The 25,380-nt window shown below is 48.8% G+C and overlaps 9 protein-coding genes across 9 annotated transcripts; 4 read left to right on the plus strand and 5 right to left on the minus strand.

The window, feature by feature from the left end:
• The first annotated feature begins 82 nt into the window (after positions 1–82).
• BDV38DRAFT_20024 (uncharacterized protein) lies at positions 83–1,336 on the plus strand. Its single transcript, XM_032052440.1, has 2 exons — positions 83–168; positions 229–1,336. The coding sequence occupies exons 1-2, from the start codon at positions 131–133 to the stop codon at positions 1,166–1,168; spliced, it is 978 nt and encodes a 325-aa protein (XP_031916673.1). The 5' UTR covers positions 83–130; the 3' UTR covers positions 1,169–1,336.
• Positions 1,314–7,109, minus strand: BDV38DRAFT_20021 (putative rRNA biogenesis protein RRP5). The gene is made up of 3 exons (XM_032052439.1): positions 6,582–7,109; positions 2,075–6,523; positions 1,314–2,010 (listed from the first exon to the last, which is right to left on the minus strand). Exons 1-3 carry the CDS (start codon positions 7,053–7,055, stop codon positions 1,459–1,461), a joined length of 5,475 nt encoding a protein of 1,824 aa, XP_031916674.1. The 5' UTR covers positions 7,056–7,109; the 3' UTR covers positions 1,314–1,458.
• A 181-nt stretch (positions 7,110–7,290) lies between these two features.
• On the plus strand, positions 7,291–9,825 carry BDV38DRAFT_240002 (WD40 repeat domain-containing protein). The gene is made up of 3 exons (XM_032053837.1): positions 7,291–8,067; positions 8,120–8,230; positions 8,287–9,825. The coding sequence occupies exons 1-3, from the start codon at positions 7,428–7,430 to the stop codon at positions 9,663–9,665; spliced, it is 2,130 nt and encodes a 709-aa protein (XP_031916675.1). The 5' UTR covers positions 7,291–7,427; the 3' UTR covers positions 9,666–9,825.
• A 1,550-nt stretch (positions 9,826–11,375) lies between these two features.
• BDV38DRAFT_240003 (chaperonin-containing T-complex alpha subunit TCP1) lies at positions 11,376–13,595 on the minus strand. The gene is made up of 6 exons (XM_032053838.1): positions 13,502–13,595; positions 13,392–13,439; positions 13,241–13,326; positions 13,083–13,187; positions 11,992–13,026; positions 11,376–11,931 (listed from the first exon to the last, which is right to left on the minus strand). Exons 1-6 carry the CDS (start codon positions 13,542–13,544, stop codon positions 11,548–11,550), a joined length of 1,701 nt encoding a protein of 566 aa, XP_031916676.1. The 5' UTR covers positions 13,545–13,595; the 3' UTR covers positions 11,376–11,547.
• Positions 13,595–16,158, plus strand: BDV38DRAFT_240005 (proline--tRNA ligase). Its single transcript, XM_032053839.1, has 4 exons — positions 13,595–14,154; positions 14,209–14,378; positions 14,457–15,712; positions 15,783–16,158. The coding sequence occupies exons 1-4, from the start codon at positions 13,780–13,782 to the stop codon at positions 15,791–15,793; spliced, it is 1,812 nt and encodes a 603-aa protein (XP_031916677.1). The 5' UTR covers positions 13,595–13,779; the 3' UTR covers positions 15,794–16,158.
• A 45-nt stretch (positions 16,159–16,203) lies between these two features.
• BDV38DRAFT_240007 (uncharacterized protein) lies at positions 16,204–19,290 on the minus strand. Its single transcript, XM_032053840.1, has one exon. The coding sequence runs from the start codon at positions 18,748–18,750 to the stop codon at positions 16,600–16,602; it is 2,151 nt and encodes a 716-aa protein (XP_031916678.1). The 5' UTR covers positions 18,751–19,290; the 3' UTR covers positions 16,204–16,599.
• BDV38DRAFT_240008 (uncharacterized protein) lies at positions 19,271–19,564 on the plus strand. The gene has a single exon (XM_032053841.1). It carries the CDS (start codon positions 19,348–19,350, stop codon positions 19,507–19,509), a length of 162 nt encoding a protein of 53 aa, XP_031916679.1. The 5' UTR covers positions 19,271–19,347; the 3' UTR covers positions 19,510–19,564.
• Positions 19,565–21,347: 1,783 nt separating this feature from the next.
• On the minus strand, positions 21,348–22,891 carry BDV38DRAFT_240010 (uncharacterized protein). The gene is made up of 2 exons (XM_032053842.1): positions 22,514–22,891; positions 21,348–22,362 (listed from the first exon to the last, which is right to left on the minus strand). Exons 1-2 carry the CDS (start codon positions 22,571–22,573, stop codon positions 22,063–22,065), a joined length of 360 nt encoding a protein of 119 aa, XP_031916680.1. The 5' UTR covers positions 22,574–22,891; the 3' UTR covers positions 21,348–22,062.
• Positions 22,892–23,645: 754 nt separating this feature from the next.
• Positions 23,646–24,917, minus strand: BDV38DRAFT_240012 (3' exoribonuclease family protein). The gene is made up of 2 exons (XM_032053843.1): positions 24,706–24,917; positions 23,646–24,637 (listed from the first exon to the last, which is right to left on the minus strand). Exons 1-2 carry the CDS (start codon positions 24,842–24,844, stop codon positions 23,802–23,804), a joined length of 975 nt encoding a protein of 324 aa, XP_031916681.1. The 5' UTR covers positions 24,845–24,917; the 3' UTR covers positions 23,646–23,801.
• Positions 24,918–25,380: the final 463 nt, after the last annotated feature.

Below are 25,380 nucleotides of genomic sequence, written 5' to 3' on the forward strand. Positions count from 1 at the left end.
GGACAATCTTATCAGCCGCGATTAGATATGCCGCCCGAAAGACAAAAAAAAAAAAAAAAATTAAAGTTCCCATCCAAATCCACCTCCGCAAATTTTCATCACCAACAGTTGCAGAACCACCACATTTAAAATGCCTCATAAGCATAAGCGGAAGCAAAATGACGCGGAGTAGGTCTACGTTCTCGTGCGTTGGATTATGCTGTGTCACTCCTAACCCGACCTTACTAGGATCTACGACCTTCCACCTACCATGATCGCAAAGTCTCTCCCGGTCCGCGATCCCAATTCCAAGAACAAGAAATCAAAAAAGAATGTCAAGGACAACAAGCCGAAAGATAAACTCGAAGCCCGTCAGAAAGCTGCTACAGACGATGATACCCCCAAAGCATTTCGCCGGTTGATGCAGTTCCAGACACAGGGAAAGCAAGCGTCGTCGAAACCAAATGCTGGTGAGAATAAGAAGCGGAAAAGAGGGGCGGAAAACATTGATAATGCGACACAAACTACGCGCAAGAAGGCTGCCCCCGCGGCGGTAGTGGACCAGAGTACCGATGCCGAACCCCAAGTGAAGCCGAAGATCCTTCCGGGAGAGAAGCTGTCAGATTTCGCGGCACGAGTAGATCGTGAAATGCCCATTGCTGGAATGAAGAGATCTGATAAACCCGCAAAGTCGAACCTTGCTGATATTCGCGAGCATAAAGTAACGAAACATGAAAAACACTTACTCCGACTACAATCGCAGTGGCGGAAGGAGGAGTTGGAGATCCAAGAACGTGAGGCTGCTGAGCGTGAAGAGCGAGAGGCAGAACTAGAAGAACAGTTAGAGTTATGGAAGGAATGGGAAATTGAGGCCGGCCAGGGAAAGGCGAAAAAGAAGGGAGCTGGCGCAAGAAAGAAGGGTGGACAGGGCGCCGATACTTCAGATCCTTGGGCTAAGTTGAAGAGTAAGGACCGTTTGAATAAACCGGCGAATCCTTTCGAAATTGCCGAGGCACCGCCGCAATTAACGAAGCCAAGGGAGATTTTCAAGGTCCGAGGTGGTGCTAAAGTCGATGTTGCCAATGTGCCGACTGCTGTTGGTAGCTTGAGGAAAAGAGAGGAGTTGGCTAACGAGAGAAGAACTATCGTGGAGGAATACCGGAAGTTGATGGCCGAAAAGAGGCGATAAAACTCCGGCTGGGCTTACGACAACAATCCGGTTCTTTCATTGATTTTTGGCGAAAGGCGTCTAATCAGTCCTCAGGTGTTTCTTTATCCATAATTCTGTCTCTTGATCGCCGAGGTGTCCATATGGTTCCTCTAATCTACTCTGATGAAGCACTCTCAACGCACACTTGCATGGTATCATACTTGTAAATTTTCGAGAAAAAGATATCATAGTTAGAAAGCTTTTTATATACAGTATCTATGACCCAAACACAATGCCATCATAAGATATGTTCACACAGGATGCAGAGTCTACTCTTGCTGCAGAGACTTAACATACTCTGCTGCCTTCGCTTTGATGTCTTCCACCATCTTTTCATTACCACCATCAGCTGCTGCAAGCTTCTCCTCAAAAGCAAGCCATTTCTTGAAAAAGAACCGCGCCTGCTTGGGCCGGAGTTTCTTGCTCGCTTCCACAGACGCGACGCCCTTCTTGGAGTCCCGGATTCCAAGTACACGTTCGAATAAACGTCGGACTTGCTCGGTATCACCATTCTTGATCTCCAAATCCAAAAGGATGTTCCACAAATCAACCCGTTTAGGGAACGAAGAGAGGAGACCCTCGAACACTGTACGACCACGTTCAACGTCTCCGTGTTCAGAGCGGAATTCCAGCTGTCCGAACTTAGATGTGGTTTCGACGTGAGTGTGAGAAGCAAGTGACTGCAGAGCGCGAGGCAGAAGGGCACGTCCACGTTCGGGAGCAGCCATATTGTCAAACAGGAAGCTGGCGTAGTTCAGGAAGAACTTGGGCGACTGGGAGATCTTCTTCTTAAGAGCAGTCTGGAAGAGCTCATCCGCTTTCTGTACGAAATTATAGTTAGCTATCGGAATGTAAGTGGATACTACGAGAGAACGTGGAGCTTACCTCATTCTTTCCAGATTGGATGTAAATACTGATCAGACGCTCATAGACTTCCTGAGTGTCGTTGTATTGACAAGCCCGCTTGAACACCTCGTCGATAGTGTCATCGTTGCCGTAAGTATTTTCCAAGTTGAACATTGCTACCCAGATGTTCAGCTTTTCAGCGTCTTGGCCAATGGTAATGGTGCGAAGAGCACGCTCGGCAATCTCCCTTGCCTTCTCGACTTCACCAAGCTCCAGTTGGAAGGCCATGTACCTCAGCCAAAGGAGTGACGAATCGGGTTCGCCAAGCAATAGTCGCTCATAATCAGCCACGGATTGTGGCCCATTGGCGTCTAATTCACCAGTCCGGTCCACCTGTATCTCAGGCTTGCGGTGTTTCTTCTTCTTCTTTCGCTCTGACTCATCTTCGTCATCAGAATCGGACGAAGCGGCCTTCTCATCGTCGTCCATTACATTGCCACTCCAATCGAAGCCACTTGCCCCGAGACCTCCTTGTCTGTTTGATGGAGCTTTGGTAATAGGTTCGTCGTCACTTTGTTCGGAATCACTCTCACTGCCCTCTTCGACATCGACTCCTCCCATGGAGACGTCGCTGTCGTCGTCGCTGTCATTTTCGGCTACATCAACACCACCGAAGCCATCCAGACTAATGCCTTCGGAATCATCCTCCTCATCATCATTGTCGCTGCTCTCAACATCGTTCTCGTCTTCATCCTTGAAATAAGAAGCCTTCAGTCCGAAAGATATCTTTCCTTGCTTGCGGTCAATCTTGAGGATTTTGGCCTTAACAGCATCGCCCTCGTCGTACACAGTCCTGGCATCATCAACCCGATTTTCAGCCATCTCGCTGCGGTGGCAAAGGCCACTGATATTTGCAGAACCATCGACGACGATGAATGCACCAAACTCCTCGACTTTACGGATCTTGCCGGTGACGATTTGGCCGGGCTTGAGATCATGGAGTTTTAGCGGCGCCTTGTAGTTGGGGTCTAAAACAGACTCTTTCAGGCTGATTTGCAACCTGCCCTGTTCTGAGTCTACGACTGTGACGCGACCCTTGACCAATTGATCAACCTGGAAAGAATCCTTCCACTCCTTAAGGTAAGAGTCTGAAAGATCAGAGACACGGACATAAGCAGTTACACCATGGCCCAGTGTCACAAAGAGCCCATTATCAGCTACCTTCCGTACGAAGCCTCGCACAACATCATTAACTTTAACCTGCTCCATTGAAGTGATTTCGGGATCCTGAACGGGGAGCGATGAACTAAGGACCTTGGAAGGACGGAGGGACAGGGAGATCTTCTTGTTGGCTTTGTCAACGGAGATGACACAAGCGCGGAGCACCTCATTCTTGTGGTAGACTGTGGGGTTTGCCTTGGAGTAGTCGTCTGTCAAGTCGATCATATCAACTGCACCGACTATAGTATCGGTCAATTGCATAATGACCTGCCTTTCAGTGACCTTAGTGACTCTTCCCGGCAAGATCATGCCGGCGGTGATATCATCCAACGAAAGAGTCTCAGAGCCCTTCTTAGCCGAGAGATCCAAGCGACCTTTCTCAATATCCACCGCAGAGACATTGACTCTCAAAGCAGACCCTATGGGGAAGTGCTTTTCCATATCGGCTAAAAGAGACAAGTCATCAGATGCATCCATTATACGCAATCTACCCCGAACGTTAGGGGATAGATTGACCCAGAGGCAATTATCAGCAATGTTGTTGATGAAACCCAACCACGACGAGCCAACTTGAACTTGTTCCAGGTGCAAGGGGACAGGGTCGGCGGCCTGCAGGAAGCTTGGCTTTAGGGAAAGTTCAAAAACGGGGAATTTCCCAGTACGATGGCTTATCGGAAGGAACTTGTGGCTGCGAGCGTCATGAACACCAAGAATTCTCGCCGAAATAAGTTGCTTTGGACGGAAGAACCGCAAAGGCTGCTTCCGGTCTTTGATATCCTCCCACTTATCGAAAACTTCGGAGACATCGATCCGGCCCTGGATGTTGTCGGCAAGCTGAACGTTGATTTGTGTCGTCTTCACAGAAACGATCTTGCACTTAGTAACCCTCCCAAAACTGAAATCCGACATTGATTTGATACTCTCGTCGATAGCATTGGCAACAATGTCATCAGAAGGTGCGCTCTTGACAGCGGGCTTCGCGGCTGACTTTTTAGGACCAGCATGGGTTGCCTCGGCAGGGTTTCTGCTCAGGATGAATCTGCGGAAATCAGGATCGACGGAATGAACTGTTGCTGAGACTACTTGTGACTTGGTCAAGCCAAAATCTGACTTGTTCATATTTTCGTCACCAACAAGCCGTTTGGGCACTAGTCCGATGACGCCACCTAAGAACTCAATGAATACTCCGGTCATTGTTATGTTCCGAACGAAGCCAGTAACTTCGGCACCTTCCTGAACATCCTCAAAGCTTGCTGGGATAAGCCCCTGCTTGGCAGCTTTCTTGAGACTTGCCCTTCCTGACACTCTAATGAGCCTGCGAGTCCGCTGGATATCGAGGACGAGCAATTCGTTGAGCTTCTGGCCAACACGAATCTTCGATAGAGTCGAGCTCTGTTTAGAGGGGGAGCCATCGACTACATGGTCGAGGTTCAACCGAGCTACGAGTCCATAGTCATCCAATTTAAGGAGCAGGTCGTCACTCGACTTCTCAAAGACCGTTCCAGTAACAAGCAGGCCAGGGTGAATGCTCTCAAAAGCTTTTTTGTAAGTCTCGGTAAAGGTGGAAGGATCCTTGCAGGACACAGCAAGCTTCTCAAGAGACGAATCCACACTGAGGGCGTGGACATTCACCACCTGGCCTAGCCTGAAGTGCTGAGACGGGTCCTTGATGTAGGCCTCGCTCATCTCTGACACGGGAAGGAAACCTCGCACGGAGCCGTAGAACTGAACCACAGCACCATGTGGCTTAAGGTTCACGATAGTTCCAGGGGACTGCGCTCCGGCAACGATGTTGTCATAATCTTTCCAAATGGCGGATTCACTGTTCAGCAGACTCTTCTTTAAAGTAAGCCGAATCTGGCGTTTCTCTGTATTGACTGATAAGATCCTAGCCGAAACGGTCATGCCTTCCCTGAATTTCTTTTCGGGGAACTGAAGGGCCATGTCCGCAAAATGCATAGATGGGACAAGACCGGTGATACCGTCAGCCAATGCGACGATCAAGCCATCTAATCCGCTAGGTCCGATAAGTAGCTTCTCGATTTTTCCTTTGACGACGGCGCCAACAGTAACATCCTCAATACGAAGGAAAGGCTGGTCAATAACCGATCTCTCAAATGACAAGAGATACAAGTTATCGAGAGCACTGTAACCAACAACCCTTCCTTCGTGGGTGGAATCCATTCGGAACGGCCCATATTCGGCAGAAATACTTTCAACCTGTCCATCTGCTAGCTTCGACACATGAACGAACCCCACATGTTTTGTTGATCCAATTTGTACATAGACTCCCAGACCAGGATCAACCTTGATCACCTTTGCCTCAGGTACGATAGCAGAAATTGCTGGTGCATCTTCAGAGCTTCCAGGCCCCTGAGCTTCGGTAGTGAATTTGCAGACATGATCGAGCAATGAAAAGCCGACCTTGTACGGATCGGAGGCGGGGAAGGTGGAGATAAGGCGGCCCTTAACTTTGGCACCAATCTTATATTTATTGGCCAGGTCGTCCTTGCTGGAGTTACCACCGGATTGCACCAAATCCACAGTGGTATCTAACATGCCCATTATCTTTCCAGTGGCTCCGCTTGACGTGACTTCAGTCAAAAGGATTTCAGCTGCTGTGCCTGGAAGGAAGGAGTTGATCGTAGGCGCAGTGCTGAGATAATGCGATTTCTTTATAGATCCGGAAGATTGCAGGTTGGCGGACAGCTTCAGGACATTACCGTTGGCGTTCTGACCAGTGACCATGCAGAGGAAGACTGAGCCTTCCTTGATAGTCGAATAATCCGTCTTGGGATCAATTTCCTTTTTAGACATGAAGCCCTTGATATCGGCGCCCTCAATCCCCAAGTCCATAACCAGACCATGGTCTTCAACGCTTACAACCGACGCTTGAACGGCAGTGTTGTCGACGAGATCAGATTTCAGAAGTCCAAAATTGGCTTGCCTCGGGTCAACCGCGAGCTCGATGCGTTTCCTACTCTTGGAGCTAGCATCCGCCGCATTGTTTCCAACAGACACAACGTATGCGCGTAGATATTGGCCCAAGTAGAAATAATCGCTCAAATCAATAGAATCTTCATCGTCGTCTTCGTCGTCGTCATCATTTTCGTCTTCGTTCAGAAGATTCTCAATCTTCTCTTCTAATCTTTTCGAGACCGCTGTTAAGGGAACGTAGCCGGTAAGGTTGTTGGGTAAAGAAAGGCCGATGTCATGTGCACTGATGCTTGAGACTTGACCTAGCACCATGGTTCCGGGTACAATACGCTGCACTCTTCAGCAACCTTCTCCAAAAAAATGTGTAAAGGATTCTTTGTAAGCTTACCTTGAAGTTGAGGCCCTCAATTCGCACACCCTGTTTGTCTTGCGCATCATCTGCACTTTTCTTGCCTTTGGTCTTGCGTTTACGAGACTTCTTCGTAGCTGTCGCTGTGGTGTCGTCCACATCTTCCATCTCTGCATCTTCGTCATGCTCATCGTCCTTAGAAGAACCCTTAGTCGCCTTCTGCTCGAAGAGAACATCTTTTGTGGCTTGAATTTGAATTTGCTTCCGTTCAAGAGGTGTTAAGACGCTGCCCCCACCACGAGGGAAGGACGGCTCATCGTCACGTAGGACTGTGAGCTCTGAGGCCTTGGAGCCCGAACCTGCGTCAGGTTTTGACTTGCCATCACCAGAAGCGCCTGTCTTTTGTTTCTTCTGATCCTTGCGCTCTTCTGCCCCAACTCGTACACGTTTTTGAGGTTGACGGGCAGATACAGCCTCCTCAGCAGAGGCGCCCTTGCGCTTGATTGGAGCCATATCTATAAGATAAGACTTGTTGAGCTGCTCCAAAGCTCTAAGTCCGGATACAGATTTGGCGGAGTAAAAAAAAAATAAAATTTCTAGATTGAAAAGCCGATCGCTCAATCTGGACCGCCTGCCTAATGCAGTAGCTAGATCTACCTTAATTGAATGCCTCACCGCCTGCCACAATAATCGACTCGCGTCACGAAAAGGCACGTCGACACGAGACTCGACAACTTTTTCCCGCGACGTGAGCATTGCTGGACAAGAATTAGTCCTGCCAGCTCCACTATGCATCTGTCTTCTGCCACTTAGCCCCAACACCCTCTTTTCCCTCCACTCGTTCCTGTAGAATGTCTCTGCCTGCCTGCTTCTCTTGATGGCACAATGGTTGGCAGTCATGATCTCCCCGAAGTACCACGATCCGAACCTGTTTTCCCTCCACCGTCGCAGGAGTTCCCTTCCTCTCCGCCGTCCATAGTATCAGATGCTGGTGTCCGACGCAAACCCAAGAAACCTCCTCCTGTCACTCCACGGTCATTCAAGAGATTTTTCACACCTCGTTCCATGCTCAATGGAGGGAACGCTACTAGCGATGTGAGGACGAATCGACAGGCCTTGAAGGCTCTGAGTTCTCCTGCTGTCAATCGCCTGGGACCGGCTTTTACAAGAACGCTAAAGGCTGTTGTGGCTAGGCCGGAGCCTTCGGAAACCCTTCGCACTCCTAGTCGGAAGCGGAAGTTCTCGTTTTCTTCGATTGGCTCTCTTCAGTCATCGCCTTTAAGAAAGGTCCGCATGAGAACTCCAGTTCAAGATGACGAAGAGGTGCATGTCACAGTTCGCGACCTCGATGTGAACACTGCGATACGAACGAGCGAACCGAAGCCGCATGTTATCGCTAAACCGCTTCGTCAAGTATCACCTGTTCGACGATCGCAAGCATTGCAGACGTCGGGACAATTTTTCATGCGGAGTGTCCTTGGTGCACGGGCGAGCCGGGTGACTATTAGATCTAATTCTGGAGCTGGTTGGTAGTTTATTCACACGAACTTTTACAGCACATTCTCACTGTAGTTAAGATTGGCAGGATTTGACATCGACATTCTACTCGCGACCTTCTGACAGCCATACCTGTGCTAGTTCTTCCGGGGATCGTCTTGCTCTTCCCTTTTGTACCGCATCTTGCAACAGTAAGTCAGTCCGACTAGAGAACATCCCTCCTTTCTTGCACTGACGGTTCCCATAGCGAATACTCTCGTTGCAGTAGGCGATGAAGAAGGAGGTATTCGACTGTTGGATTCTGCTAAATATGACAAGAATGGCTTTTCAAAAGCCTACCTTTCATTTCGACCCCATATGAATGCCATTATGGATTTGGAGTTTTCATCAGATGATATGCTGCTCGCAACGGCCTCTGGAGACCAAACGGCCCTGGTCATCGATATGACTACACAAAAACCGATATACTGTTTGTCGAACCATGTTTCTTCCGTAAAACGGGTGCAATTTCAACCATCAGCCAACAACAAAGTCCTCGCAACTTGTAGTCGCGATGGTAATGTTAATATTTGGGATCTTCGCTGCAAAGGCTTTGAGAAACCTGCCCTTCAAGTTCGATGCTCGCTCGAATCCGACTCTGAGTATGCAGCTGCTCCCGTCGCCCCCAAGATGACTTATCCTCAGGTTCTAAACACAATCCACGGTGCTCATGCATGGATGCCTCAAACCCCCGCTTCTGAGAAGCTTGAGCCTCAACTTGGGCGCTCTGACATCACTGTAACTTCCTTGGCCTTCCTTCCGCCTGGCCGCGAGAACCTATTCGTCACAGCATCTGAAGCCAATGCCTGCGTCAGGCTATGGGATCTGCGGACAGCACATAACAACCGCCGGGGAAGACCGGTCCTTCCTCTTTCGACTACACGAGAACCCGATAGTCACATTAAATACAGACGCTTTGGACTCACTTCCATGACATTAGGCGGAGATGGCTCGAGACTCTACACATTATGTCGCGATGGTACTGTGTACGCTTATTCGACGTCTCATCTGATCCTCGGACATGCGCCGGAGCTCTCTCTAAACAATGACCGCCCACGTCGTTCGGGAGGATCCGACAAAGAGGGTCTCGGCCCCCTCTACGGTTTCCGTCATCCTCGTTTGCAAGTTGCGTCATTCTATGTCAGGACAGCGGTGCGAAAGGCCACTGGTGATAAGCCGGAAATGCTGGCTGTTGGAAGCAGTGACCAGTGCGCTGTTCTATTTCCCACCGATGAACGATTTCTTCATTCCACTCCCAAACCGGCTCGTGAAGTTGATCTTCCTCGGAACCCAATGCACCTCACTCGCTCGGGTTTACGTCGTACAAATTCTGGCTTGTCTGGGAAATTGGAAGATACTATACCGATATACCAATCCGGAACGCCCTTGATCGAAGGTCATAAGAAAGAGGTATCGGCTGTGTCATGGACTGTAGATGGTGAGCTCATCACAGTGAGCGATGACTACAGTGCTAGGTGCTGGCGTGAGGGGCCCGACGCCAGGGACCTTCGGATAGGTGGTGAGGTGGAAGGTAGACGATGGCGGTGTGGTTGGGCTGCTACGAAAGGCTCATATGATGATGAATGATTTTCTTGCGAAGGCCACGGATTGATTGTTTTTATTTTTTTGTTATTCAAGCACTGGGGCGTCACGGCTTCATTGTCATTTAGCGGGCGTTTGATTTTGTTTTAGATGGTATTGTGTGGCGTTTATTAGAGAGTACGTGGCATAGGGAAGGACGTACTTGATATATAAGGGGGGTTTTATTTACTACTTGTTCATGAAACTTCATCCTATTCGGATAGAGTATAACTACTAGTACCTAAGTACTAAGGGCTGCCAGCTGAAGGCTCTGGCAAAGCATGCGCCGCGAATCAATCACCTGACCTGAATAAGGTAGATCAGACAGATAAAGTAATTCAAGTATTTAAGCATTCAGACATTCTACGTAGGCCAGACAGGTCAGGCAGGTCAATTTGATTTGATCTAAATTTATATGTAGTTGTGGATCTTGCAGGGCAAGCAAAACACGTAGATATAATATACCAGGACCTGGCAGAAGGCATGGACAACGGAGGAATCGCATGACCTGTGCTTATAACTGTTAAGATTGTAACTGCGGAAAGCTATATAGGTATGACCAGGGCATTCCGAATTGTAGATTCAGAATTACGTGACCTTTTGGCCTTGTGGAATATAGGACCCTGGCTATATCTCTTACAAGGATTATGCAAATCGATCAAACTAACTAGATAGATTTCTTGTACTATCTAGATTACTTAGTCTAAATCGATCGCACTGCCTATATTACCTATCTAGATTATCTACCTGACCTAAATAGGCAGAGCCAGCCTATTCATAATAACCTAGGAATCCGGGCAGAGGAGCCGATTGAAGCGCATTGAAATGATCTAGGAATTTAGCTTCGCTCCGCTGTGCAATAAACCAAATCGCTTGGATCGATTGCACTACTGTAACGGAGGATCTACTACACGGGGTAGATAGCCTAACATACATTGCTAGCAAGGCAGGGGAATATCCCTTATTGACTGAGTAATAGTACAAATACAAAAGAACGTCATTCTTGCCCCGTTTCTTTCTGTCTATTTCCCTTCTTAAGTAGTCCAGGATTCTCTCCTTTTCGGTGAGCCTTCAGGATTATCAAAGGCTCTGAATGGTTAGGCGACACCTCATTTGGCTGGTTTGAACTGACTGCAAAGGGGACCGGTATTTATGTACAAGGAGGGATTGTAGGGACTTGGGCACTCTGTAGAGTATATAGGCCGATTATGTACTGGATCCGTGATAATTGCCTAGATTGCTTGAATTGATTGCACTGTCTAGAGTCAGGGCCACCTACCTATCTAGGAAACCTAGCTGAGCAGCGGGTCATGGTCTAGTAGTAGTCAGTAAGGCTAACCAGGGTGCATAAAGGTAATGAATGAACGATTCTAGAATAGGATTATACAGCCTCTTAATCACGGGTTGATTACGGAGTACATAACTAAAAACTATACCATAACTACTCCGTAGAGCTGGACTGAATCTTAACTTATACTAATCCTACTGTTACCTGGTGCCCTTTCTCTCTCTCTCTCTCTCTCCTTTTTACTTGGTTACTGAGCCATGTAATCCACTAAATAAATAGAGCTCGGCGTTAGTTTTGTAAGAGCTAACTGAAGTTGAGTGAATCGGTAATTGAATCTACGTAGTTAGAAATACAGACAGAAACATATACTAAACCTAATAAGGAAGGTTGCTTTGTCTGCCAGGTGCCAGGTGAGTCCCTAGGCGGATATCCTATGTGCCGATTACACTCCTTTATGAAGCCAGGAGTAGACAAGTTGGTCCTTTCGTGAAAAAAAAGATTATGTGCTCATACCATCTTATTATACTTTTCTTCATCCTTAGTCTAAGAACTCCATGTGGAAACACGTAGATAGCATGCAAACAACCTTAAAAGGTCAGATTAGTGGCCATGTCCGTCATCCTCCTTCACCTCTGGGTCCAGCTTGATCATGGTATCGATACGCATGATGGCAATGCAGGCCTCAACAGCACTCTTGAGCTGCTTGATCTTGCCCATACTGGGCTCCAACACACCGGCCTTGAGGGTATCATGCACACGACCCTTCGTTAGGTCGAGACCGTAGTTCCGGTATGTCTTCTTCTTAGCGATGGCCTTCTCCTCCTCATTGGCGTCACCATCCTGCACGCGTTGGGACAGAGCGTGGCGGACACGAAGCTGGGCAACAAGTTCGGACGAGTCCTTAGCAGCGTTTACAGCCAGGGTCTTCGGAACAATCAGAAGGGACTGAGCAAATTCACCGATGGCGAGCTGCTCCCGGGAGCCCTGTGGAAAGAGTAATTGTTAGTGGTAATTTCCGTACTAAGGTTTCCGGTCAATGCTTACTACTGTGACCGCGAATTCTTCGAGGTAAATATGAAGGGCCGTCTCGACAGCACCACCACCGGGAACGATGCTACCACTCTCGAGGGTTCGCTTAACAGCACACAGAGAGTCGTGCACCGAACGCTCCATCTCATCTAAGCTGAAGTCATTGGGTCCACGGAGAATGATAGAAGCTGAGGTGTGAACCTTGGTACCCTTGACAAGGATACATTCATCATCGGATATCCGCTCCTGCACAACTTCCTCCGCATGGCCGAGGTACGAGGCCTCGAATTTCTCATCTCCGTTGAGGTCAGAGAGCGTGCTGACCAATGTCGCACCGGAAGCCTTGGCAATGCGTCGGAGATCCTCTTTCTTGCAGCGGCGGACGGCCATTGCTCCCCTCTCAACGAACAGCTTCAAGACCATGTCATCGATACCCTTGGTAGTGAAAATGACATTTGCCCCAGACTTAAGAATCATCTCAACACGCTCAATGACAATACCGGCTTCCCTCTCGCGAATCTTCTCTAGCTGGTCAGGATCATCAACAGTGATCTGTACACCAAGCTTCATTCTCTCCTTCTGCAGGTTCATGTCCAGACAAGCGATCTTTGCATCGGTAATACGGGTCTTCATGGCCTGAGAAGCCACAGTGCAGTTAAGAGCATAGCCATTGACAAGCATTGACTCCGTACCACTTTTCCCGTGAGCCTTAAGAAGGTTGACTGCCTTGACGGGGTACTTGACCTCGTTCCTCTGGTTTGTAGTCTTCACCAACAGCATCGCATCAACAACCATATTCGCAAAGAAGTCCGCATCCGATCCGATAATTTTGGAAGACATAGAAGTCTTAGCAATGTTCACCAGGCTGTCCTTCCCCAGCGTCTCGACCTTTGTAGTGATATTCTCATTCATATACTTGACAGCTTCTCTGAGCGCAAGTCTGTAGCCGTTGATGATGGTGGTAGGATGTATACGGTTCTTCATCAATTCGTTGCCTCGTCGTAGGAGTTCTGCGGCGATCAGAACGACAGACGTGGTTCCATCTCCGACCTAGATGGACATCAATATTGAGCTGTCAGGTGAGACGGACGGGGTGTGACACTCACCTCCTTATCCTGCTGCTGAGCGAGATCTACGAGAATCTTACCCGCAGGATGCTCAATATCAAGAAGACTAAGAATCGTCGCACCATCGTTGGTAACAGTGACATCCTAAAGTGTTGTCAGAGCGCTAGTCGAAGCACGCGGGGTTGAACAGTGCATACTCCTATATCATCCACCATCATCTTGTCGAGACCCGAGGGGCCGAAGGAGCTCTTGACGACATTTGCAATAGCTTGCGTCGCAAGCACTACACGTGAGTTTAGCACATGTACTCAATCGAAGCTAGTTGGGATGTAAAGGCTCATAACATACCGTTCTGCTCCCGAACATCAGGGCCGGTGATTTTCTGCCCACCCAAGACTGTGCGAATACGGTCAGCTAATGAATCCGACGGATGGAGGACTTCGAGCGGGGATACACACAGAGAGTGTCCGCATTCCGCGGCTGCTCAAAAATGCCTGCCATTATTGTGAAACTGAGGAAGAGGTACTGCTGGCAGAGTTGTAGAGCTCCGACTCCAGTTCGTCGTCGTTGATGCTCGTCGTGTTTCCGCTAAGAATTCTGCCGGTTCCTGGCGGTGAAGGTTTTCTAGTCGCATCCCACTTTAACGAGGGGTTCCTTTCCTCTCCACGGATCTATTACCTCGCCTCCGCATTTTTGGTTTATCTTGGTCCTTTCTACTCAGCAGCTCCTTTACAATATGGCGAGCCAAGCTCCTGCTGACACCCCGGTCGCTTCTGACGCGGCGGTAACTCAGACCCTCCCTGATCGCACCCAAAACCCCGCTGATAAGGATGCTCCCCAGGGAGATGTCTCGAAGAATGCCGCAAAGAAGGCCGCGAAGGCTGCAGAGCTCGCCGCTAAGAAGGCTGAGAAGGCTGCCAACAAGGCTGCTGGAAAGCAGGAGCCCAAGAAGCCCGCTGCTGCGAAGGCTCCGAAGAAGAAGATCGATGGTGCTGCTCTGATTGGTATTGATGTCTCCAAGGAGGAAGATTTCCCAGGATGGTACCAGCAGGTTCTTACAAAGGGCGATATGCTCGACTACTATGACGTTTCGGGATGCTTCATTCTCAAGGTGAAATGCCTCTTTTTCATGGGTTTCTAGAGCTTCCGTACTGATATGACTCAGCCCGCTTCGTACTTTATCTGGGAAGAGATCCAGGACTGGTTCAATGCGCGCATCAAGAAGATCGGCGTCAAGAACTGCTCGTTCCCTCTGTTTGTCTCTGAGGATGTTCTGAACAGGGAAAAGGATCACATTGAAGGCTTTGCTGCTGAAGTTGCTTGGGTGACTCATGCGTACGATTCCTCCAGACCCCGGCATATGTGCTATAATCCTGCATGCCCTAGTTACTAATGTCTTCTCTTCTTTTGCAGTGGCTCTAGCCCTCTCGAAAAAAAGATTGCTATTCGTCCGACATCGGAGACGGTTATGTACCCGTACTACTCCAAATGGATCAGAAGTCACCGTGACCTGCCCCTTAAACTGAACCAGTGGAACTCCGTCGTGCGATGGGAGTTCAAGAACCCCCAGCCTTTCCTCAGAACCCGTGAGTTCCTTTGGCAAGAAGGACACACGGCTCACTTGACAAAGGATGGTGCCCATGATGAAGTCATGCACATCCTCGATCTATATGCTCAGATTTACGAAGAGCTCCTGGCTGTCCCTGTGGTCAAGGGTCAGAAGACAGAGAAAGAGAAGTTCGCAGGTGGTCTGTACACCACTACCGTTGAAGGTTACATCCCCGCCACTGGCCGTGGTATTCAGGGTGGTACCTCCCACGGTCTTGGTCAGAACTTCAGTAAGATGTTCAACATCACCGTCGAGGATCCCTCCGCCAAGGGCGATGAGAAGAAGCCTCCTCTCCATGTGTGGCAAAACTCTTGGGGTCTGTCCACCCGTACCCTTGGTGTCATGGTCATGATCCACAGTGACAACCGTGGTCTGGTCCTCCCCCCTCGTGTCGCAGACACCCAAACCGTTATCGTCCCTGTCGGTATCACTGCCAAGACCACCGACGAAGAGCGCGAGAAGCTGTACGCCGAAATCGATGGTCTCGTTAACGTCCTGACCGGCGCTGGTATCCGCGCCATCAGCGACAAGAGAGAGGGTTACTCCCCCGGCTGGAAGTTCAACGACTGGGAGCTCCGCGGTGTGCCCCTGCGCATTGAGTTCGGCCCCGGCGAGTCCGCCGGCCAATTTGTCACTGCTGCCCGTCGTGACATCCCCGGCAAGGAGGGCAAGTCCAGCATCCAGATTTCCGAACTCTCCACCGCGGTCCCCGCCCTGCTGGAGCAGATCCAGAAGGATCTGTACAACCGTGCAGAGGAGACCTTCCGCACTCACCGCAAACTGATCACCAACTGGGACGACTTCACCCCAGCCCTCAACAACAAGAACATCTGTGTCATCCCCCACTGTCTCACCGAGGAGTGTGAGGATCAGATTAAGGACATGAGCGCCCGCAAGGCAGAGGAAGACTCTGGCATCGCTGAAGACGCCAAAGCCCCCAGCATGGGCGCCAAGTCTCTGTGCATCCCCTTCGAACAGCCCGAGGGCATCGTCGCGGGCGAGACCAAGTGTGTCAACCCCAACTGCACCCGGCTCGCTGAGAAATGGTGCATGTTCGGCCGTAAGTTTCCATTTAAACCCTTTAGCTTTCTCCCGTGACATCAAAATATAAACTAACAATTCCCCCACAGGATCCTACTAAGCGCAATAGATCGTCTCGGTCTTTTCTGCACAAATGTTAAGTAGCACCTAGCAAGCGCATTAGATCAGTCACTATGAGTTTGATGACTTATTTCCTTTCAATTCCTTTTTCAAAATTCCAAGTATCCTTTTGTTGTATTTGTCTGGCAAATTGGGACATCATCGAAGTAAGAAAGAAATACTCTAGAACAGAGAAAGAGACGTGCATATTAAACGAGAGTTAAGGAGCAGGTATGGCCAAAAATAAAGATACCTTTGTGATTTACAGGGGGTGGGGGTGGTGAGCTTACATATCAAACAAAATGGTTTTGGGACGCTGAATGAATTATGAGTTGATGTGATGTTGATCTTCTCGGTTGATATGATATGCTCCAAAAGCTTCATCTTAGAATATCTTTATTGTAATTGATTGGATATGTAGACATGGTATGCTAGCAACGCTAATATGCAACATATGCAGGAGACAGAAGGAAATGTTCAGATAGATGCCAAATATGCAATGCAAGAGGACATAGATCCTCATTGGATATATAGATCAACAAAAAAAAAAAGCCCGACAAGGGAATAGATGCGCTTGCGAGTATAAACTGGACAAGAAAATCAAAATCAAGGAAGGTATTTGCAGGATTTGCAGAGCAGAAGGAACGTAAACGAAATGTAGCTCAACATCATGCGATAGAGTATCGTCAAGGAGGCGTTGAAGTAAGGAATGGAAGGGTAGAGTAAGATAGGATAGGATGGGGTATATGAGTGGAATCCGTTAAAGACTGGGATGCTAGACGAACTCTGGCCATATCATGGAAAGATTCAGCAAGATGCTACTGAGCGAGTTGTGAGGCCGCCCCTGGAGGATGAGCGAGAGGGGCTGTTGTTGCCTTCATTTGTGAACCAGTTCCCCCTGAGGCTCACACTCCTGCCTGACCTCTGTGGCCAACTCATGAGTCTGAATGCATTTCGGGGAGAGGTGTTTTCGGCGATATAGGTCACATTGTTCTCATCAATACCATGGATTTGTAACTTGGGAATGCCAACACTGGGTAGTTCGATCACCTCTTCGTCACTGTCTTCTGCGGAGAAGCTGATGCGACTGTTGATAGACGATGTTGATGCCTGTGCACGCAGGTGGAAAACGGAAGGCGCTGGGTTGGCGCTCTCGAGAGACGCAGTAGCCGGTGGCTGGGGATTACTGATGCTCCTAGCCACATCGGGTATTCTCCCTGAAGAAACATTTGCAGAGGACTTCCTCGACTTGGAGAGGAGATCCATGTATGCCACTGACTCTTTAGATGCTTGGTGGTTCTGTTCCAGGGTATTGAAGAAGCCAGGTGACGGAGGGGGTGCATCAGTGTGCCTTCGCTGACGGGTGGTTTCCGATGACTTCCAGAAGACTTTCGAAGGGACACTGGTGGTGGATATGCTCCTGCGCGCGTCAGACCCTCTCCTGTGCTTCTTGAAGGAGCCCCGCCTGATCAATTTGGAGATCTGGCCCTCTCTCAGAGACATAGTCCGGTTCGTACTTGAACCCTCGGTCTTCGCTACGTCAATTTCTGGATAGAATGTTTCCTGGGAGAAAGAAGGCGTGAACGGAGGCCCGGATTCGGGAAGCGGCACACGTTGGAATGCCTCATGTGAATTTATTTCGCGAATGATCGCATCCTGGAGAGTTTCATAAGTGGGATGGGGTGAGATAGCTGGCGACGAAGTATATGCCTGTCTGAACATGTCCATGATTTCCGCAATTTTCTGGTCCGATTGAAGCCTTGGTGATGGGGAGGTTGGTGACCCAGCTGGTAACGGGCTGTTCATAACTTCCGCAATGCTGGGGTTCTGCTTCATTCCCAAACTACTTGGAGTAGGTGGCTGTATGGCACGGTGCGTAATCTTCGTAGATGACTTTCCACGAGCTGCTAATTCTGTGTTAATCGAAAGATCCCGGACATTCTTTTTGGACTTCGATTTGATTGCGTTTGACGGATTGTGACTACCCGACGTCACAGAAGAACTGCGACTCCGGCTTGACCTGGAAGGTGGTAGATCTGGCGTTGGATAGCTTTCGCTGGTCTCAGTATCCCTAGTCACCACGGGGGGCAACGTCGGACTGTCCGGTAATGGAGTGCTGCTCCATGTGTCGCCTTGTTTGTAAGGGGCAGGAACACCGAGGAATCCACCAGATCTCGAATCAGTTTCCCTCTGGGGACTATTGGTTATCTCGGCGGAAATATTCGGCACCGATCTTTGCTGTCGGAGAAGGCCTTCGGTGGCGGGAGACACAATTTGTCGCGGAGTGGTTGACTGGTCAGCGTGAGGAGGGGTGGCAGATCGCGGGGCTTCCTGAGATATTGACCGAGCCAAACTACTTCCAGCCTTTGACCGAGGGCGGCAACGAGCTTCATCTTGGTGACTCTGGCTACTCCGTTGAAAGGAGTTTCCACGAGAGCGACTGGCGGTATTACGAGAAGATGGACGGCCGCCCCTCTTGTTTCTTGCTATGTTTCTGTCCGCCACATCTTCTTGATATAAAGCAGAGAGTATGCGCGAGTACATGGTTGGTTTGCCCGACTGCCCTTGAAGGAATCGAGTCATATTTCGTTCTGCGATATCTTCATTGTATGGGCTAATGGGTGACAGCGTCTGCGCACTCTGGATATGGTATCGGTGAGAAGAAAATAAAGCATCCAGCAAGTCGACGTGCCGAGGATCTCGAGTCGTGGTGCGACTCGAGGCCCGCGACGGAGGGGCTGGTGAACGTGGGGACAACGGCCGTGCCTGCAGTTGATCATGTAAGACTTCAAACTGCTTCTCGATTCGCTGAAACGGATGGTCTGGTTCTATAAATTGCGAGGTCCTCGGGTTTGAAGACAGATCGCTCTCTGGTGTGTTGCTTGCCCGAGTAGCTCCATCCTTAGAACTAATGGACGAGCTTCTCTCCGCTTGGAAAAATCGCTTTAGGGCGACCATTCTGGGACGAGCAAATTACCTGAATACTGCTCAATTCCAAATCGCAGCAATGCTCTCCGGTAATCGAGTCTAGTCAGGCGCTCTCGGCAAGTCAATATGTACTAGGGTATATCTTGGTGGGAGAAACTAGAGCCCAGGACACAGATCAATGTGAGGAAAATTGGACAAGGAAGGGCAAGGGCGTGAGAAAAAGAAGAGAGAAAATAAAAATAAAATGATAGACAAAGGGTCAGATTAGAAAAGAAGGCAAAGCGGACAACCTTTTTACACTGCTCTCATGGTAATGCGGATGTGCAGCGGGGTTTCTCCTCGAACCCTATCCTATACCGTACCCAAGTAATGGATTGAAGAAAGAAGAAAATCATCAGTGAAGAAGAACGACCGATCGAGGGGACCGGGAACAAAAGAGGTTACTCCATATGCTCGAGACTTGACCCGGTTTGCAGATCCAATGCCTGTTCCTGGATCCAGGGGAAGAAAATGGGCCAGTCTCGAGGATCCATTGAGCGACGGACAAAGCGATGGGGCTGAGGTCTGAGTCCGCCGACGGAGAAGTCAAAGACTAGTCGGAAGCAGTCGAGCGTTAAGCCCAACGCCATGTGCAGGGTCCAAACTGATAGTCCGGTCTTTGTTCATTTAGGTGCATTACTCCGTTCACCCTCGGGGACCACCACCCTCATCACAAGGATTATCATGCATGGTCAGCATGTTGACCAAACCCTCAGTGATACTGCACACACTGTGAAAATCTTCGTTTAGAATGTGCAGGGGCCCTTTCGCCCGCGGTTAAGGTGCATACCATCATGCATGACCTAAAAGTAGAGCTTGGACTCCACTTGACAGCGATGCCACTCAAATTGGATCTGCACATTCTGCCACCCAATCAGGAACGGAATGGTTCAGCGTAATAGTGGGACTATGAGACTAGTGACAGAGCTTGGGGAGGACAATGCTTACGCTCTCCCGGAGAAGGACGTGGAACTCACATACACACATAACATTCATACTCCGTACCAAGGACTTACTTCGGTCATTCAACTGTGGTTCTTGTACCGGTACAAAGAAAGTTTACCAGGCCTGAAAGTGAAAGAGGGTTGGATATGGGGCTCGGGTAGGCAAATTGCGGACCAGTCAAATCCCGAGATGCTGGATTCGATATTCTCCGCTAGTCTTGGGTCAGTTAGTCCGTTCCTCAACCGAGGTCACGTTAGCGTATCATCAGCCGGAGATCGTCAAAGGTGATTTAAATAGGGCCAGCTAGTACTACTGTGTAGTAAAAGGGGGTCAGTCTCGTTCACACAGGAGCCTAACTTCCATGATTAATTTCCTAGGACCAAACCATTGGGAAAATCTAGTACGGAGTACGTACATAATTACGGGAGTACGTATCATGGCGGCTCCGGCTACGTACTGTACTCAAGTTACGACGGGTGGACCGCACTGCTTCCTATTCCGGTTTTCTTTCGAGATCAACTTCCGAGCGACGGTTGTTGATCAAGGAAAGACAGTAAGATGATTAACAGCAATATCCGCTGATAGTCCACCCTTCACCCTAGCCTGCAGATTACTTTTCTACTTTCTTTTTCCTACTGCGGCCTCGTGTCGAAAGCCGCATTGGGTTTAGTCCCTACTCCCGGCGGGCCCTGGGTGTGACAGCTCATGCATGGTTTTTCTCAGCTTGCGTTAGGGTTGTGAATGTGCGAGATTGCATATCGCACGGAAACACTCCGTGAACACCAGTTTGGGGGCAGGTCTATCGGGGATCTCAGGGAGATGGAACCATAGAATCCCGGAATAAGACCGACCCAAGGCGGGATCTTGAGGAGCAAGCCCGATGAGTCTAGGAAACGAGATTGCGAACGATCTAGATTGAGATGGGGCAATACCGAAAAAATAGGAACAATGAAGTTGAACTAAGACAGTTCTTCGGTGCCTGCGGAAGAACTTCCGATTGCTTTACATGGAAGAGCCATCGCCAATAATAGACCTTGTAATATACGGAGTATGAGAGTCAAGATCCACAAAACACCAAAAAAAAAAAAAAAAAAAAAAACCTGGTTGAGTATGGAGTACGGAGTACGTGCCTGGAAAGGCATTACGCATGTGTGTACGGAGTGTTACGGAGGTACTTCCCCTGAGTCTGTCCATACTTTGTACGGAGGTCTCCATTCCTCGGGAACCACATTAACCGTTGAAGGGGCACTAAAGGTAAAATTTGACTCCTCCCGTGGGACGGAGCAAGACAGATGGTTGCCTGACAGCCATCATATTACGGAGTATGTGGATGGGACAGGGCTTGAGCCCTAGCAACGCTCTGGATGTACAGTATGTCTCTGATGTATGTACTGTAGGAAATGTACTTCGTACCTGTTGCTAACATTGCGGTAGAAAGGCATCAACAAGCCTATCATAGAATACTCCGTAAAGATATGTTATTGGGCATCGTTCTGGCAACTTTGGCCCAAAAAAAAATACTTTTTATGAACCGCCCCTTGGCACCCGTACTAACAGGATTCGGTATACTCGTCAACGATCCTAATCAGCAAACGGACTTTGTCGCCAAAGGACCGAATGCACTAGAGCCATTTCCGGTAAATAGCACGGCACCTTCTGTTGATCCCTGCGGGTCCAGAACGCAACCCGTTCATCGAAGGATTATGATCTGTGAAGCGTGACTTCCTACCGAACGGGACGTTTGCTATCATAATCCTGATCAAGATATGAATAGTACCATTGTCCATGACTCGCCACAATCAAGCTATCTCGATTAGCGTCTTTCGATCATCCCCCATGCGGCTAGTTCCCATGTGATTGGAACCTTGGCTGGCAGATATCACACTTGACAGCCAACGAATGACGCTTTCGATGTGCTCAGCTCTGAATCACCTCTGAGACACTACTGCTGTCGTGCATCATCGTTTCGGCAAAGGCTGGCTGAACCGTGCATATGACATATTAACGGTCATTAGTCTCAGCCATGGAACGCAAGGATGACTTGGGTTAATCGAAAGCCGATCTCTGAGCTATCAAAGACATCAGTCTACTTTATCAACAGGCCTACGTTGCTTGCATACGCATACACCACGCGGTTCACCAAAGTCTTCAATTCTCTGCTTCAGCTATCTAAGCCCCATCGAGACCATTCAGAAACACTGCCCGCTTTCACAGCCTCACTCCCCATAATTTCGTCTCGCTTGATCCAAAAAGCAGCATGTTCACCAACTACCCGTCATATCTCCAAGCTTGACACCTCATAGCTCCTTCGACCATGCTCGCCCCGATTATCAACATGGGAAGACCCTTGAGCTTGACCTAACTTGCCTCCGCAGCAGGGTTGCTCTCGTTGTTCTCAGCGACGCCATCCTCTTCAGGTCCACTTTGGCTCTTGTTGCGCTTCACACAGCGTTTCTTCGCAGGTGAGGCTGTCTTCGCGGGAGAAGCGGTAGGCGTAGACGCGGCAGACGGTTCACCCGCGTTGGGATTGCCAGAGCCTTCGGCCATTTCTTTCTCGATTCTGGCTTTCAAGCGAGCCCAACGCATACGCGCGGCTGGGACGTTGATGTTCGAAGCAGCAGCGACGGCATTGAAATCGATCTGCGAAGTAGTTGTATGGTAAGCTTACTTTTTTCTTGGTCTTGTGGAGAATCACATGTCGCGAGATGATTGTATAGACATGTGAAGAAAGTGCCGGGCTTCCTGGATGGATGCTATCCCTCCTTTCAGAGCTTACATTATTGGTTCCTGGTGAGTTGACCAGACAAAGATACAGGAACACAAGGTGCTCATCAGGCTTCGCTTTCGGACGCGGGTTTGCAGACTTCATGATGGGCTTGCGGTGTAGTCAAAGTCGATTGGCTTGTGTGGGTTAAGGTGACTGAGCTTGCGTATGAACCGAAAGGATAGAAGGAATGAGAACAATGTAGAGTGTGGGAGCGGCACACCGCAAAGCCGCGTTGTTCTGATGAATTGGGTGAATGCAAGCTCTCACATATGAGCAAGGCAGGCTTTCCCACTGATCAATTCACTCACCTGGTAACTAAACTACCAGGTCAAAAGTATTGCAACACCAGGTCGCCGAGGCACTATCTTGAAATCCCAATATATTATCAAAACTAAAAGCTTTTTAAGTGCACAATAATTTCTATGGATTCCTAAGCGTAGTAGTATACCATTCGCGCGTTTTATATACAGCTCAACTTCATTGTATCTATACGACTTAAATCACCTACTTAAAACACTTAATACCTATTTCTTATACCCTTTCTAGAAGAGAGATTAGGATAGAGCGTCTTTAGCTTTTATTTTGAACGTAGGTATCGGAGGTATTTTTTAACAGTGTGTGAATTAGGTGAATAGGGCAGCTGATCTAGAATTTAAATAGTACATCTTCCAAACCACGTTTGGGCCCGTTTAGATATATGAATTTGAGCGTTATCTCATTGGAACCAGACTGGTAAGAGCCCTTTTTCTAGATAGGCAATATGGGAATTTGTTGGATGAACCCTATTCCTGGCTAACTCATCCCGTTCTAGAGTGATTACATTGTCCTATATAGCAGCGTCTAGAAGCGAACCCTCTTAATACTTTTCCACCTTTTATTATAATATCTGCACAAAATTCGCGGTAAGATTAATCCAGAGATACTATAAGAAGTACTAGCAATCGGTACTGACTGGCTTATTCTAGGTGTTCCGTAAAATACAGTCTATCTGAAAAATATAGTGTTTAGCTGCCTGACTGAGATTTTTAAACCCACTAGAGTGAGAGTCCGAGTATAGACTACGTTATTTTTGAAAGCATTGTTATATTGAGTAGATAGAACACGTAACACCAAATTATTAGGTAAGTTTAGTGATATATTACTGGGAAGGTGTGGTAATTCTCTGGCCCACTACTGGCACTGTCAATATGGTGACCCAATCATGGCTTTGGCATTTCGAACAGAAATAAAAGACACCCAGAACCCATTTACATTCAATGCTAAGAAGATAATTGACAGAGGATATATTAGAGCATGCAATGACATTTCATCTTGATCTTCAACCAGTAGCTTATTGTGTAGAACCTCCCCCAGGAGCGAGACCAGCAAAGCGCTCTGCAGACTCTCTGACAGCCTCAGCCAGAACGGAATGCGCTCCTCGAGCCGCATCCACAGCACCATCTAACAGTGCTTCATGTCCAGAGCGCTTATCATCGGGCCCTAACAGCGCCTTTGAGCTGTCTCCCTTCAGCCAAATCTCTGTAATTTCATCCCTGGAAGGCATATAAGCGACCACACATGCGGACAATATGGCCCTGTGTTCCGCTGGATCTGTGTCTAACATCAACTTCGGCTTGGCTTCGCCTTCTTCTGATTCATCAGCGACAATAGCAGCCACACCACCAGCAATTAGATCAAGGCAATCAATACGGGCGTCAGAGATGGCAGCAGACGCAGCGGTAATACACCCAGCAAGAACATTCATCATCCCCCAGGGAGCATCGTGAGAGTCAGGCGCATCGCCCCACCAACGGTCATCTTCTGCTTCTAAGATGGTGATGGTGATATCGAGTCCACTCTTCGGCCACCGCTCGGCAACAATCACCCCTCTTAGGGCCGTCTCTAAGTGTACACCAAGATCGCGTTCGGTGGCATCGCGGATATGTCCTTTCCTCTTGCGGGCGGCGAACGGGGCATATTTAACATGAGTTGTAAGAACTAGGTTAGGGGAGAATGTAGCAGAGCGAGGAAGCGGTTTCGGACCATGGACTGTGCAGGCGAGTTTCAATGCTGAGGAGGGGGGAATGAGAGACTTTGGTGACGAGCGTGCGGCGGCAAGAGAAGCCGAAGGTTCATATTCAAGATAGGCGGATCCAGAAGCAGAAGGAATGAGGCCGGTTTTCAAGACTAGGTTTGGATTCACGTAAGCCCAAGCACTACATAAGCCGTCGCCAGGGGGAGGTGATATTGCTTACAGATTTTCCGCAATTCATTGGGTTGCCTCTGACGTTGTGGTCGGCCAGTCGCAATGTCGGCGGCGGAGTTTAGAGACGAGGCAAAGACTGCAGGCCTCGTGCCGCTGGGCGGCCCATTGATTCTTCTTCGGTCAGTCATTACACATTACTTGGCATCCACTGAAATAATCGATGAGGGATGCGACGAGCAATTACGCCGTTGAGACTGAAGACTTGAAGTCAAGCTTGGGAAGCTGGTTTCGAGTCCCAGAAACGGAAATCTACAATTTTGGATGTTTGTTCTGTTTGCTTGCGTTGCACCAAGTGGAGTCGACGCCAATTTTTCCTTCCTTTTTCTACCCTTCTGCCTCTCTCTTCTTCTCTCTTCCTTTCTTACTTTTCCCACACAAACAACCGACAGGTTACCTGCTTAATGATGCGGTGGTCTTGTCAAAATTTGTGATCATGATTCAACCATAGTATATCGGTACTAACCTTGTTATTTGTGAGTCTCCAACCCAGTCTATTACAACATCCCACCACCACATTTTGTATGAGGAAAACTATCCAAAATTTCTGTTCGGCGACAAACGAATGGGCCATTGAACAACATGCACTACCATCTGACAATACTACCTCACAATTATCATGTTATGATCAATATGCTTGGTTATATGCTCATTGAATGTTTAGACA

Source organism: Aspergillus pseudotamarii (genome assembly GCF_009193445.1).
Source record: "Aspergillus pseudotamarii strain CBS 117625 unplaced genomic scaffold BDV38scaffold_11, whole genome shotgun sequence".
In the NCBI taxonomy this organism is placed as follows: Eukaryota; Fungi; Ascomycota; class Eurotiomycetes; order Eurotiales; family Aspergillaceae; genus Aspergillus; species Aspergillus pseudotamarii.